At 36.6% G+C, this 15,342-nt stretch overlaps 1 protein-coding gene across 3 annotated transcripts; it reads left to right on the top strand.

The window, feature by feature from the left end:
* The first annotated feature begins 1,362 nt into the window (after positions 1–1,362).
* GTPBP8 (GTP binding protein 8 (putative)) lies at positions 1,363–15,261 on the top strand. Of its 3 annotated transcripts, none has more exons than XM_032406544.1 (6): positions 1,363–1,732; positions 3,371–3,469; positions 5,235–5,365; positions 6,569–6,668; positions 8,587–8,700; positions 13,433–15,261. In XM_032406544.1, exons 1-6 carry the CDS (start codon positions 1,397–1,399, stop codon positions 13,496–13,498), a joined length of 846 nt encoding a protein of 281 aa, XP_032262435.1. In that variant the 5' UTR covers positions 1,363–1,396; the 3' UTR covers positions 13,499–15,261. The 3 variants fall into 3 exon arrangements, with proteins under 3 accessions (XP_032262435.1, XP_032262434.1, XP_032262436.1); XM_032406543.1 differs by having other exon boundaries at positions 8,587–8,705; positions 13,433–15,258; XM_032406545.1 differs by lacking the exon at positions 13,433–15,261 and adding an exon at positions 8,892–11,483 and having other exon boundaries at positions 8,587–8,705.
* Positions 15,262–15,342: the final 81 nt, after the last annotated feature.

Consider the following 15,342-nt stretch of genomic DNA (forward strand, 5'->3'; position numbering starts at 1 on the left):
TACACACTCCTGCCTCTGAGCCTTTGCACATATATCTGGAATGCTTCTCTCACCTCCTTCAAGTTTGCACTCAAATATCACCTGCTCCGTGAGGATCACACTAAAATGCAACACTCCTACAGCTTTACACATACACACACACACACACACACACACACACACACACACCCTAGTGACTCAGCTTTGGCTTTTTCCTAAGCATTTATTATCCAATATATTCTGTGTTTTACTTAATTATTGTCTCAAGGCAATAACATGAGGACAGAAACTCTTATCTGTTTCATTTACTCACTGATATATCTCCAGCACCTAGTATAGTGCCTGGCATATAATCAGTGCTCATTACATATTTGATGAATTAACAAATGATGGAATCTAGCAGGGGTGCCTGATTACTCTGTTAGATAATGTACATACAGTATTATACAGGGGAGTACATAATAGCACAGTACATGAATACAGTCCTCATTTATCGGCCTCCCCAGGCTTCTACATTTTTGCAAAATACATCCTAACCTCAGTGCTGTAGAACTAGACACAGAGTGGGATTTCCACAGTTCTCTGGGAGGAGCGATCCCCTTGGATCAATTCAAGCCTTATCTCACGTCCTTGTTATGTTTGCGCAATCCGTACGATTTAAGTAGCTGCTTGTTTCCTAATCCACATTCCTTTTTCCCACTAGGATTTAAATCCTATACTGAATCTAAACCCTGACACCCTGCCTAGCCAGGAGGCTAGATCTTTTGGAGAGAGTGCTAGTTCACCCAGACAGACCACCTGAAACCAATATGCTGCCAACCATCAGTCAGAATATCACAAGAACACAGAGAATAGTGTTGCAACATCCCATCCACCAGACTGAATCTCCTTTAATACTGATTTGGCCTGATTTTCCTGGGTTTTGACAGTTCCCTCTTGGACTCTATATTCATTGCAGCTCTACAACGGAATTAGCTTTGCCTAGTGATGTATACGTCAACAAACGTCAATGATCCGTGAGACAACCGGTTACTGTGAGGCGTAAACAGGCCTGGAATCCACCAGAGCTTCACACGTTTGCTCTTTCGCGTTTGACACTCGAGGGCCACACAGCCCAGGTATGTCTTTGCACCTCTGCAAACTGTCAAACAACCTTCCCACACTGATACACAAGTCAAAGGCACAGTCGTCAGTCTGGAGCTGAGCGTGAGTCAACGATCAGCCCCCGGGTCCCCACACCCACCTCCCCGTCGCGGGGAAACCGCTGCCTCGGCCTCTGTGGATTGGTAGCTCTGAGGCGCAAGTGTGTGAGGCCAGATGAGACTACAATTCCCATCAGGCATAGCGGGAGCGGGATCACCCAGGCGCAAACCAGACCTCGGCGCGAGGCCCAGCGCGGGACTTCTGGGAGAGGAAAATGACAGCACGGGGCTTGCGACTACCCACCGGCAAGCTATTGGAGCTGCCGGCGGCGCTGGGGCGCGTGAACCGAGCTTGCAGCACGTTCCAAACCTTCGCGGAAGTTCTCAAGCTGCCCACGAGACAAATGACGAAGCTCGCGTTCCCACTACAGGAACTCCAGCGGCAGCTCACACCAGACGCGAGGTTGGACCTTCACGTGAAGACCTTCGACCCGAGTCTGGAGGACATCTCCAAGGCGGACAGCGTCTTCACGGCCACGGGCCGCAACCGCATCGAGTACCTCAGCTCCGCGGTGCGTCTCGACCACGCCCCGGACCTCCCCCACCCTGAGGTGAGAGCCACCGCTGCCCTCAGGTCGTGACCGCTCGGGCAGGCATTTTGCCCTCACCTGTTCTTGTCACCGAACGAGAGAGATTTTCTAGCTTTGTGGGGACGCATGTAATTATTTTAACTAAATAAGCATATATAGTTTGTTATTTTGGTAATGAATGTACAAGACTAGAAAATTGTAAAACCCAAACCAGTTCAAAAATTTAAATGGCTTTTTATTATCTTTTTCCTTTTTAATTAACGTAAGGGAAAACATGCCGAGATAAATGAGACAAAGTGAAGAATATGAAAAGTATAATAGTTACACAAATGTGATCCTTATCAGTACGTAATTTTCACCCAGTCTAAGTCTTCTGTCGTGCAAAAGTAATAATTGTATATACATGGCAACAATGTAGGTTCTTTTAAATCAACTTTTAGTGAAATTCCATGAGTGTGCATTTTATGCATGTCTTGGAGAGCTCATTATTTGCCACTGCACCACTGCAGTGGAAATTTTCCTTCTAATCAGAACTGCTATGATAGTTTAAATAGAACTAAGGGGTAGGTAAGTCATTTAATAATTTTGAGATAGCGTCGTGTTTTGACTGAAATTTCTGAATTACTGGACTTTTTGTGTAATTCGTTTCTTAAAATTTAGTTTTGTTTATATATTATCATTGGATTTAATCTGGCAGAGCATTTGAAATTTATGCAGGACAGATCAATTCATGTTGAAGGACTAACCGCAGTCTTGAAAGATATATAGCATCCCTGGCCCCACCCACTGCCACCCAGTCCTATTCATATATACATATATATATAACCTGAGGTTATTCAAATAACCTCAATAAAAAGCCATTTAATTTAATGCCCTTCCAGATTTCCAAAACGCCTCCCGGCCAGAGGGTGATACCACCTTCACCTAGAACCACTGATTGGTATTGTACCCCCTTCAATACCATGTTAAAAAGCAGAGTCATGTATATTAATGGTTAGTATCAGGAACATTATGTTCCTTTCTACACTATAGAGGGCTAAAGGAGAAAAGCTTAATTGGAACAAGAGGTCAAGGGGAAGGAATAACCTCATAAATACAATGGTGTTACAGTCTACTCTGGGCGTTCATGGGGAAATGCAGTTTCAGACATGTAGTTGTACTTTAGAATAAGTTTTGTTGAGATGCATCTAGTTTTTAACTTCAAAAAGTTTGTAAATATGGAATGCTTAATAAATGTCCCAGATATTCTTGAGTAGCATAATGTAGTTAAAGGCACAGGTTCTGGATATAGATGTCCTGAGTTTAAATTCCAACTTCTTCCCTTTCTAGCTATATAATTTGGGGCCAGTTATTTAGCATCTCTTTACCTCTAGTTTTATCATTTGTAAAATGGGGATAATAATATTACCTACCTTATAGGGATGTTGTAAAAAGTAGGTAAGAAAATTTATATTAAGTGCTTTGAAAAGTACCTAGCACTGGGAATCATTCAGTAGATAGTAGCTATATTTTAGAATTTGAGGTTCGACTAAACATAAGCCACCTTTTTACATGGCTAGGCAAGACAATAGTTTGACAGATTTTTTCAGCTAATACAACATATAATAAAATTGTATATATAAACCTAGTACTCAGTTATCTTCTTTTTCCTTGTATAAGGTGTGTTTTATAGGCAGAAGCAATGTTGGAAAATCCTCTCTAATAAAAGCCTTATTTTCACTGGCCCCAGAGGTTGAAGTTAGAGTCTCCAAGAAACCGGTATGTTGAAGGAAAGGGTTGGGGAGGTGGGATATAAAAGAAACAGTATATTGAAATGTAAAATATGTCTGAACTATCTCTGAATTGACTAAAGTGACTAATGTTGAGAGGTACAAGAAATCATACTTGCTAAGTTCCTAGAACAGTGATTTCTTTGAAACAAGTAGTAAAGTAAGACATTTTATTGATGCCTGTATATATATCCCTGAAGAAGAAGGAAGTATGTCTGGATTTATTTTAGCTGTCTTGCCAGTTTCTTGAGGAAATCTTTTGTCCAAATCTTTTCCAAAAAGTTGCCAAATAAAGTGTTCTATTGCCATTCTATATTTGCTTCTTTAAGAATGATCATCTAGTCCTACCCTGGTTTTAGAGGAAACTGCTTTGAAGTGGCTTTTCCCTCCTATAATTTTGTATACCTTGCTAACTCCTTTCTCCCTCCCTTCTCTTACTACCCCTTGTCTCTTAAATGCAGGTGTAGATACAGATATAGATATATACACATACATATACGTATATATATTGGGCAGACCCCAGTTTACCCAGGGCCAAATTATGTGATTATCCCAGCCAGTCTGCTCTAGTGGCTTTCTGTCATTTTTTAAATTTCCTCTACTCTTTCTCAGTGATGCAGACTACCAATATCTAAGATATGGTGTCCTTAAAACTCACCCCCAGTTCCCCTCACCTTATTATCTATCCATGGCAAAACGTTCCCACCAACCTACGGCTCACTGCCCCACTTTCTTTGCGTTGGAACCCTTCCATGAAGCTTCCCTAGTCTTCTCTTCCTCCCCATTTCTTCATATAGTTGATTCCCTGGCTCCATCACTGATGCTGATGATTGTAATTCATTAAATCTCCTATCCTTAGGCCTACTCTGTCTCACCAATAACACAGCTAAACTCTGATTTCTAGGTGGGGTGGGTTCCCTTCCTGCTGTGAGGAAGAAATGTATTCTTGACATTCCTAATCTGTCATTTTCCTATGGATAGACATGTCAACTGATTGGGAACCTAAGCACTGTTTTATAAAATCTTCCCTCTGAAAATATTTGTCCTAAGTTCCAAAAATTGACTTTTTAAGCTGTTTATCTTAATCTTTTGTTTTCTGATTAATAGTGTCATTGGACACAAAACCGTGACTTTTTGTCATCTTTACATCATTTTAGTTTAACACATATTTTATAGTGTTGTACATGCTTTTAAAAAATGGTTCAATGAAAGCACTAAACCATCTAATGAAACACGCAAAACATCTTGATAATAGGGAAGCAGTAGTCTGGGTGTAATAAACTATCAGGTTTTGCATCTAGGTTTTATGAAAACCTATATGACTGACAGTAAGTATTTTTAGTTTAACCAATCTGTGCCATAATTTATTTCTCTTTAAAGTGGAGATATATTATTCATCAGAGAATATTGACTAATGTAGTGACACCATTATAGGGTAACTTTTCACTGAGAAAGAGCTAATGAAAAGACTCCGACATATTTTGGGTACATATTCCTAATCAAAAGTTCTTCTTAAGTCATATGGATGCTCTTAAAAATGAATTGGAGGGAAGAAGTAGTATCTTCTAAGCTTATCTCCAGCCACTTCCCTTCTATATTCTTTTCCTGTATCATTAGCAGCACAGCTAGGATTATATTGAGAACACTTAGGCTTTTAATAAATATATGCTGATTGAATTGAAAATATTTTGAGTCATTAAATATATAAAGGATGTATTTTAAGAAAGTTTTTATTTTTCCATTTATTTTATCAGGGGCACACAAAGAAAATGAATTTTTTCAAAGTTGGAAAACATTTTACATTGGTGGACATGCCAGGTTATGGCTATAGAGCTCCCGAAGATTTTGTTGACATGGTAGAGACCTATCTAAAAGAACGAAGGAAGTAAGGAAAATATTTTCTTATAAATTTAATCCAAAAGCATGTTTTCATTAATGGAACATTCTCCACATTATGACTCCATATTATCAAGTGACTTCTTTTAGAAAGTCCATTTTATTCTCATAATATTCTACAATACAATATTTAGGGCCAAAGTATGTACTGCTTGCTTATTTTTTTCTTGTAGATTAGCTTAATCTTAAATTCAAAAGTTTTTCTAAATTAAGACTATAAATGTATTTCAGCAGAGTTCATTAATTTTCTTATGTCAAACTTGTGGGTGGCTAATTTTGAAAATAAAAATTATTGGTAATGTGGTATTTACTAAATTTAAATAAACCTCAGTACATTTTAAAAATACCTCTGATATCACATCCTCTGTAAATGTTATCTTTGTTGTCTCCATAGGTAGTCAAATTGCAGTTCTATGTTTCAAGCATTGCACAACATATAGAAAAATTAAATTTTTGAAATATAAAAAAGTGTCTACAAGTATCTTGCTTGTTGTAGCTTTACACAGAAACTAAGAGGAAATATTTACACACAAAAAATACAAAACATAATGTCTCTGGTTTCTCTTATCTGTTACTCTTAAAATAATATTTGAGAATTTAGACATTTTTGTGATAACTTACAGTTAATTGGGTTCATGTCTCTTTCCCCACTAGAGTTCAAGCTTTTTTTTTTTTTTTTTTAAGATTTTATTTATTTATTTGTCAGAGAGAGAGAGAGAGAGAGCACAAGCAGGGGGAACTGCAGGCAGAGCAGGCAGAGGGAGAAGCAGGCTCCCCGCCGAGCAAGGAGCCCGATGCGGAACTCGATCCCAGGACCCTGGGATCATGCCCTGAGCCAAAGGCAGACGTTTAACCGACTGAGCCACCCAGGTGTCCCTAGAGTTCAAGCTTTTAAAGGAAGGGACTCACTCATCTTTGTGTCCAGCCCTAGGCAGAGGATCTTAGGTCCAATACTTGCTATTGAAATAAATTAATATTTAGTAAATTTAGTTATTGAAAGTAATGGCATTGAGATTTATTGGATTGTAGGATGAACTTCTAGTGAACAGAGAATTCCTTTTGCCTAAAGAATTTTTAAATTTTGGAGTGAAAATTATTCAAAAGAAAATTTCTCAGTATAGTGAGGGTCAGGGGGAGAAATGAATGAGTATATTTGATATTGTCATTAATTTTTATTTCTGCATTCTTATAGTTTGATGAGAACATTTTTGTTAGTGGATAGTGTTGTCGGAATTCAAAAAACCGACAGTATTGCCATAGGAATGTGTGAAGAATTTGCATTACCTTATGTGGTAAGTATTTCTTTTGAATCATGGTTGCTGTTGGAAATACCAGTTTGTGTGTATGCATGTGCACATGCTTGTGTGTGTGTGTCGTTTTAGTGAGAGAGCAGGTCTTGTCTCTGCAAGAGTAGTTCTCAAATAATCTTTTTGATTATCAGCCATTAGTAGATAACTTCTGTGATACTTATATTCTTTTTCTTTCTCTCAGCTTAAATTTTCAAAATTATAGTCAGAGTATTTTTAAGCTGTTCATTTAGTGTTCCTAAGTGCTTTTCCCTTTCATTTTTTTTAATGGCACTATAAAATTTGTCTAAAACATATTAGTGGCTCTTTAACAGCAGTTTGGCATATACTACTTATCAAAGTGTAAATGACATTGCAACTGAAAAATCTGCTAAAGTAATTTGTAGTTTAAGAACCATTGCAAGAAAATAGTAGGCTCCAGCCCACACAGGTAGGATTTTTACATTCCTCTGGGAATATCTTACCAGTATTTTTTTCTGTTGTTTGTCCTAGAATAGAATACAAATTAGTAGGTTGGTATCCACATTTACTTTGCTTTGTGAGTTTTCCAGAAAAATAGCACTCCAGAGTTCCTTTCTAAGAAAAGAATCCATTGACTATAATTTGGTTTCAAAAAAAGGAAACCACTAAAATGTAACAGTGAAGTTTAATGCAAATCAAACCATGTTACTAATCAGCGATGTTTTGTATTCTTGGGGTTATGGAATTTTGGGGGTTTGCAAAAGCCCTGTGAAGCATAAGCTATAACTACAGTTAGTATGAGGAGCCAAAGGTTTGATTATAGTCCACATAGTAGAAAATACCCAATAGTGCCAGACTGGTTTTAAGTGATATAGTATTCCTGATTTGGTATCATAGGTACCGATTTGTAAAATTGTATATTTTCCTCAGTTTCAAAAGAAATATTACTTTCTTCTTTGGAAAGAGGTTGTGATAGAGGAATTATGTCTCCTTTTAAATATCAGCATATTTGCTCTTATGAGGAAAGACTCCCAATTGGAGGGACTCACAAGTCATTAGAAACCACACACTTTCTGCTTCTCACTCCTTTTACCATTAACATTTTTTATAACTGAAAAGCATAAATGAATAGTCAGGAAATTTAATTTTATAGAAATTCCCCAGGAAAATTGAAGGTCAAAGTTTTACTTTTTAATTGATTTTGTAGTCATTCCTATAATTGTAGTGGATATAAGATACAAATAGCCTGATTTCTAGTTTTTCCTTTATATTATTACATATAAGGCAGAACCATTTTGTAGGTCAAAAATGATTATAAGTTGGCAATTTTATATGGATCAACCTAATAATATTATGTGTCTTAGTTAACATAAGATATATAGTGATCATATGAAATTTGTTTTATGTCAATTGCAAATACGGCTCAAGGGTCCTTTTCACTAGTCTTGAATCCAAGATATGTTGGCCCTGTGTAGTTAAAGCACCATTAAACAGGAAACACGTAGTATATGCTTTATACATTGCATACATTAATTCATTTAATCTTCATGGTAACTCCTTTTGGGAGTGTTGCTTTTATTTTATAGATGAAAAAATAAGTATAGAGAGATTAAGAAACTTACAAGGATCATCTAGTTGTTATTAAACATGTGTAGCTGGGGGTGCCTGGGTGGTGTAGTTGGTTAAGCGTCCGACTCTTGGTTTCAGCTCAGGTCATGATCTTGGGGTTGCGGGATTGAGCCCTGCATGGAGCTCCATGCTCAGCCAGAGTCTGCTAAGGTTTCTCTCTCCCTCTCCCTCCCCACCCCACCCCCCGCCATGCACTCATTCTCTCTCTAGAATAAATAAATAAATCTTTAAACAAAAATTGTAGCTAAAATGTATAAAACTGTATATTAAAAAAGACTTAATTTCTAATGCTTAAGTATTTGTTTTCTTACAGATGGTATTAACAAAAATTGACAAATCTTCCAGAGGACATCTTTTAAAACAAGTGCTTCAGATCCAGAAATTTGTTGACACTGAAACACAAGGATGTTTTCCTCAGTTGTTTCCTGTAAGGTAAAAGTTGAATGATTTTATAACTTTATGTACTAACATCCTTTAGTATTATATAGTGTTTCTTAAATTGAGGTATCACTTAAAATAAGAGGAGTTTGGAAGACTATGCACTTAACCATGATTTATTGGTACAACCCATCAGCACTTTTATTTTTTTCTTCCTTCTATTTTGTCTTCCTTCTGCAGGCTCCTGCTGGATCTTCCCTGCAGCCTAGCTCAATCCTAGATCTCAGCTGAAGTGAAGACTTTTACTTTTTAAAATCAGCTAAATAACAGCCACAATAAAGATACTACCATGCTTTTCTCAATTTCAAAGAAAAACAAATTATCTTTATAGTAGAAAGCTCATGCAGGCTGTGAGGGATAAAAATTTTTCTTTAAAAAGACCAAATATAAAGAAATGCTTCTTATAAGTTAGACTTAAGCATTGGTAGAGACAGAATGGTTATTTCTAGAGCTGGCAATTTTGAGATATTTGATAGAGTTTAGTGATGAAACATGAGTCTATACTTTTAGCTTATACCTTGGATATGGTAAGTACCTTGTACTGGAGCAGAGATATAGTGCCATTCCCATAGGATTTTCTTACTCTAACTTCTTTGAGGAAAGCAATATGGTATTTGCTATGAGAAATAATTAAACCAAGTAACAGTTGTATATGAAACTGTCCCCTAATCAGTCATTCAAGGTCCTACCAATCCAGATCACATTTAAATTGTTTGTAATTATGAACGTGCCTGTCAGAATCCTTCATTCAGTCATTCCTACAAAATGCTCTTCTCCCTTGACTTTCATTCAAGTATTTATCCTGTTCATTTGTCTGTGTCCCATCTGTATAATGGAGACTCCTAGGGGCAGGAATGAAATCCTACTTCTTAGAGCCCTGAGCATTGTCATGGAAGAATAGCTGTTTCTTTTAACTGTTTAATAAGAAGGAAGTGAGACCGTCACTAAAAATGCAGCACAAACATAAGATGGACAGATGACTGTGGCTTAACAGCAGCATTTATTGGGGAAAAAATTAATCTTTCGTTGACTATAAGCTGAATTTGAATTAACAGTTTAATGGGGCTGGGGAAAAACTGACAATGTTTTCTTGACCTACATTAATAGAATTATAGTGTTCCAAACAAGGGAATGATCTAGCAGTAGTTCCACACAGCTTTGAGCTACATGCCATCAGACCAATCAGGTTAGACGGTGGCTCGACATTGAGAACAACTAGAGCTATCTGAAAACAGATGGTCTTGGGGGAGGTTACATCATTCATAACACTTACCTGGTCCTCACAGTAAACATCCCTATTTCCAGCTACGGTTATAGGTCAAGGAAATGAAATAAGTTGCAGAGAGGTATTTGTTTAAATAGAAGGAGCATGGGCTTTGGGGTCAGACAGCCTTGATTTTGCATGGTTCTTCTACTTCTTGGCTATAGATTTTAAAGCAACTTATTTCATTTTCTGAGTCTGTTTTCTCACTAGTAAAAATGTGATTGTTAGAATGATCAAATAAAATGGATGTACACACAGACACATCATAAATGTTAGCTTCCTTTCTTGCCAAGTCAGTAAGTAGCAGGGTTAGGCCAACAACCCACAGTATCAAATTCTCAGTACTTTTTAAAGATATTCACTTCTTTAGATATGTCAGCATTCTCTGCTGTATGACCTTGGAATCACTGCTGCCATTGTACTTGCCGTAAGTGACCAAGGAACTGCAGAAGCCATTCAAGTCTAAGACTTGAGATGCAGGAGCCTGGTGACTTTCAAGAACTTCAACATTCATTGTATATAGTGACCACATACAGGAATTTGGCAGACTGGTCTTTGTAGCTCTCAAAACCCAATTCAGAAAGTAGAGTTATATACATTCTTTGGCTTTATGTGCATGACCAAGTCCTACCTAGTCCATCCCTCCAGAAAGAAGTTTGGCCTATTCATGAAATAATTATGATAAAACAAGTCAGGTTTTATTTCCTTCTCTTCCTATAATCCTTATAGGAGAAAGGTGGAAGTATAGGCCAGCAAGCTTTGGCCTTTAAGGCTTTGGCAAAAGTTAAGTGCTGAACTTGATGTCAGAACTCTGCCCCAGCTGAGTAGAGATGTGTAAATGGTGAAGAGCCCCTAAAAACTGATGTTGGGATCAGTCTGTCTTTATAACTCATGGGAGAAATATGTAAGTAGGTACAGTATAATTGCTTTTTATATAGTGGAATTCCAAGCAAAGACAATGGACTCTAAGGACAAAGAAAATCACATTACAACATTGACAGAAATGTTGCAAATGAGTTCAAGATGCCATAATTAATGTGTGGACAGTCCAACTTGTATTTCTCCTTTAAACTATATAACTTCACTTATAACCCAGAAATCATTATGGGCTGTTCTCAAGCAAGCAGCTTTGGTCAAAAAGTCTAAAATGCTGTATTTTATCAAGAAGGGAATTAGGAGTACAGCAGAAAATATTTTACCTGTTTTATATGCAGGTATATACAATTCTTGTATCCATAAAAATCATAGTGTATTCATAAAAGTCCATGGAGCCTGAGAAACCATGTGGTCACTTCCAGCTGACAAATGGATGGATGCATATGGATGGATATAGTAAGATGAGTAGACAATAATAGACACAATAATGGTGATGATGATTTTTTAAAATGACAAAAAAAGGTCTAAATTATCAAGGTTGTTGAATCTTTGTCACAAGAAGAATAAACTAAAGAAATCAAAACTTTTAGTCTAGGAAATAAAAAGCAAAAATAGAAGATATTCCAATAGCATTTTTCACAGAAATAGAACAATCTTAAAATTTGTATGGAACTACCAAAGACCACAAATAGCCAAAGCAATCTTGATAAAGAACAAAGCTGAAGGTATCATGGTCCCTGATTTCAAACTATATTGTAAAGTTACAGTAATCAAAAAGGTATGGTACTGGCATAAAAAAAGACACATGGATCAATGGAACAGAATAGAGAGGCCAGAAATAATCCCACACATATATGGTCACTATGACAAAGAAGCCAAGAATACACAATGAGAGGAGGGCAGTGTCTTCAATATCTGGTGTTGGCAAAACAGGAGGGCTACATGCAAAAGAATGAAACTTAGATTACTGTCTTACATTATACATAAAAATTAACTCAAAATGGATTAAGGACTTGAATGTAAGGCCTGAAGCCATAAAACTCCTAGAAGAAAACATAGGCCCTTAACATCAGACTTGGCAATGATTTTTTGGATTCGACACCAAAAGCAAAGGCAACAATAGCAAAAATAAACACGAGGGACTACAGTGAACTGTAAAAAAAGCTTCTGCACAGCAAAGGAAACCATCCACAAAATGAATAGGCAACTTCCTGAATGAAAGAAAGTATTTGCAAATCATGTATCTGATAGGGGCTAATATCTGAAATACATAACTCCTACAACTCAATAGCAAAAAAAAAAAAGAAAAATCTGATTAAAAAATGGGCAGAGGATCTGAATAGACATTTTTCCGAAGAGTGCACACACATGGCCAACAGGAAAAGATGAAAACATGAAAAGATGCTTAGCATCACTAACCATCAGGGAAATGCAAATCAAAACCACCACAATGAGATACCACCTCACACCTATTGGAATGGCTATTATCAAAAAGGCAAAAAAAAAAAAAGGCAAGAAATAACAAGCATTGGTGAGAATGTGGAGAAAAGGGAACCCTTGTACACGGTTGGGAATGAAATTAGTGCAGACTCTATGGAAAACAGTATGAGGTTCTTCAAAAAATTAAAAATAGAACTACGATATGATCCCAAAATACCGCTTATAGGTATTTATCTGAAGAAAACAAAAACACTAATTTAAAAAAGATATCTGCACCCCCACATTCACTGCAGCATTATTTACAATAGCCAAGATATGGAAACAGCCTAACTGTCCATTGGTAGATGCATGGACAAAGAAAGTGTGGATATATATACAATGGAATACAATTCAGCCATAAGAAAGAATGAAATCTTGCCATTTGTGACAACATGGGTGGATTTTGAGGGGATTATACTAAGTGAAATAAGTCAGGCAGAAAAGACAAATACCATATGATCTCACTTATATGTGGAATTTGAGAAACAACAAAAAAGCAAAATCATAGATACAGAGATTGGTGGTTGTTAGAGGTGGAGGTTGGGGGATAGGAGATATGGGTGATGGGGATCAAAAGGTACAAACTTCCAGTTATAAAATAATCAAGTCATTGAGATATATAGCATGGTGACAATTATACTGTATTGCATATTTGAAAGTTGCTGAGAGCAGATCTTAAAAGTCCTCATCACAAGAAAAGGAAAAATTATAATTATGCTTGATGACAGATGTTAACTAGACTTTACTGCTATCATTTTATGATATATACAAGTATCTAATCATTATGTTGTACAACTGAAGCTAATGTTACGTGTCAATTATACCTCAGTTTAAAAAAAAAAAAAACTTAGTCTGGTTAATAAAAGGCAAAGTAGTAGATAACGGTGAAATTTTTAGGATCCGGAAGGAAATTGATCAGATAATGTGGATCATCAGATTTCGAATACAAGAGGCTGGTGGAAGAGAGGAAAGGTAGAACAAATTAAGACATTCTGTTTCATACGTGGAACTCAAGAGTTTTTAAGCAGTTTTTAAGTTAGATGAATTCAAATATGTTACTATATCTGAAATAAAGAAGAAAATTTTTCTTTTCTTTTCACAGTTCTGTGACCTACTCTGGAATCCATCTGTTGAGATGCTTTATAGCAAATATAACAGGAAATCTTAAGACTGATGGCCTCTAGTTTAGCTGAAGATTCAAAATTCTTTTTGCCAACTGGAGTTGAACATATAGAATTTCAACATTGTTTTAAATGTTGTGTATCTATAATTTGCAGAAGGATAATTTCATCTTTAAAACCTGCATCTTCCCAAAGCAAGAATGAATTTGTGCTGGGGAAAAAAAAGTTTATAAATAAATTATGCAGTTCATTAGAACAGATACTGTTCCTATTTTAACAGTGTTTCTATTTTAACATATTGACAAACAAGAGCATATATAAGTCCATTATGTGAAAACCTATTTACTACTATGTAGAGAAGGATTCGCCCTGTTTTTATTGGGCTTTTGTCTTTTAAAGACAATGTCTATTATGTATATTTAAGTATTAAAATGAACTAGGTAAAAAAGGGGCTACTTTTCTGTTAAGCATTTATAGGCAGATGGAAGATAAATGCTTCTCTCTATGCCTATAATTTATCTTTTTTTCTGAGTCCTTATTTGAATATAAAAAAAAATATTCTTGATAAAAGTTCAGTCAGTCCATGCTGGAAACATCAGTCATTTCAGACTGGGATCATTCACCTTCAAGTGAACACAGGATTCAGAATCAGAAGACCAGAATTTAAGTTCCAGTTCTAATATTTATTATATTGGGTCTTGGGCAAATTACTTGATTTCTCTGCCCTTCATTTATAACTCACAAAGCTTATAGAAGTTAAAATAGTATTGTATGTGTAAAAGATATCTGTATACTCTATATATTTGTGAAGTGAAACCAACCAAGAATACAGCAAAATTCAGATTTATCACAGAAAACCTCTTGTCATAGAGGTGGTAACATTTTCTCTAGTGAAAGACAAAAACCAAGAACTAGTTTTAAGTGAGAACACTGATATTTGCAAAAAGCAGGAGAAAAAAGTTGATGGACCAGTTTAGAATTGTACAATAAGATTCAGAATGGAAAGATAAAGCCTTACTTTGAGCTAAAGTTAACAGAAAAGATTTTTATGAAGATGCTACTGACCTATTCGTGTAAGTGGCTTAGCTTTTCAAAGTGAGGCTGAATACTAAAAAATTATAGCAGTAGCCCTGGATAAAAACTTAAGGCTGTAAAACAAGTTTGTGGCTTTTTTAGAGAATTCGATTATGATTATGTTTCCAGCTTTATAGTTGATAGCCCTGGTCTATTCTAACCAGCAGTGTTTTAAAAAAGAAACAAACAAAAAACTTTATGTACGCATTCACAAAGTAAAATATATGGTTACAATAGACTAATCTTAGAAGTCATCATTTTGCTTGCCAGTGTTACTTTACTGCTTGTCTTAGCCGTGGTTCTTCTAAGAGCAGAGCCCAAAACAGAAGTTTGCATGCAGTCGTTTATTTGGGAAGTGATCCCAGGGTACGGGAGTGATGGAGAAAGGAAACAGAAGAAAGGAAAGTCAATCAAGGATGCAGGAGTTGGACATCACATAGGTACTAGTCTTGATCTTGAGGGACCTTCTGGGGAGCCTTAGGAAATGTGCCTCTGAGTTGTCTTTGAAGTAGGGAGAAGGTGGCTCCACACTTCTTCCAGCTTGTGCATGCCTAAGTGCCAAGCAGTTCCTGCAACTTGTCAGAAGGAGCAGGAAGAAAGAGGTCTCTGGAACAGGAGGCAAAGTGCAGTTGTCCACTCCTACTGGAAACTGGTTCCCACAGGAGTGGCTGAACTAAGGCCAAGAGGATTTGGTATGGGAGGTCTCACCACAGTGCTCTTATGAATAACCTGAGTGTTTTAATGCTACCAGAGCAGTAAAATTGGTATTCACTATGATGACACTAACAGTTTTTTTTTTTCTTTTTTGGCGGGGGGG

This window comes from Phoca vitulina, unplaced genomic scaffold (assembly GCF_004348235.1).
Source record: "Phoca vitulina isolate PV1807 unplaced genomic scaffold, GSC_HSeal_1.0 scaffold8, whole genome shotgun sequence".
NCBI lineage: Eukaryota > Metazoa > Chordata > Mammalia > Carnivora > Phocidae > Phoca > Phoca vitulina.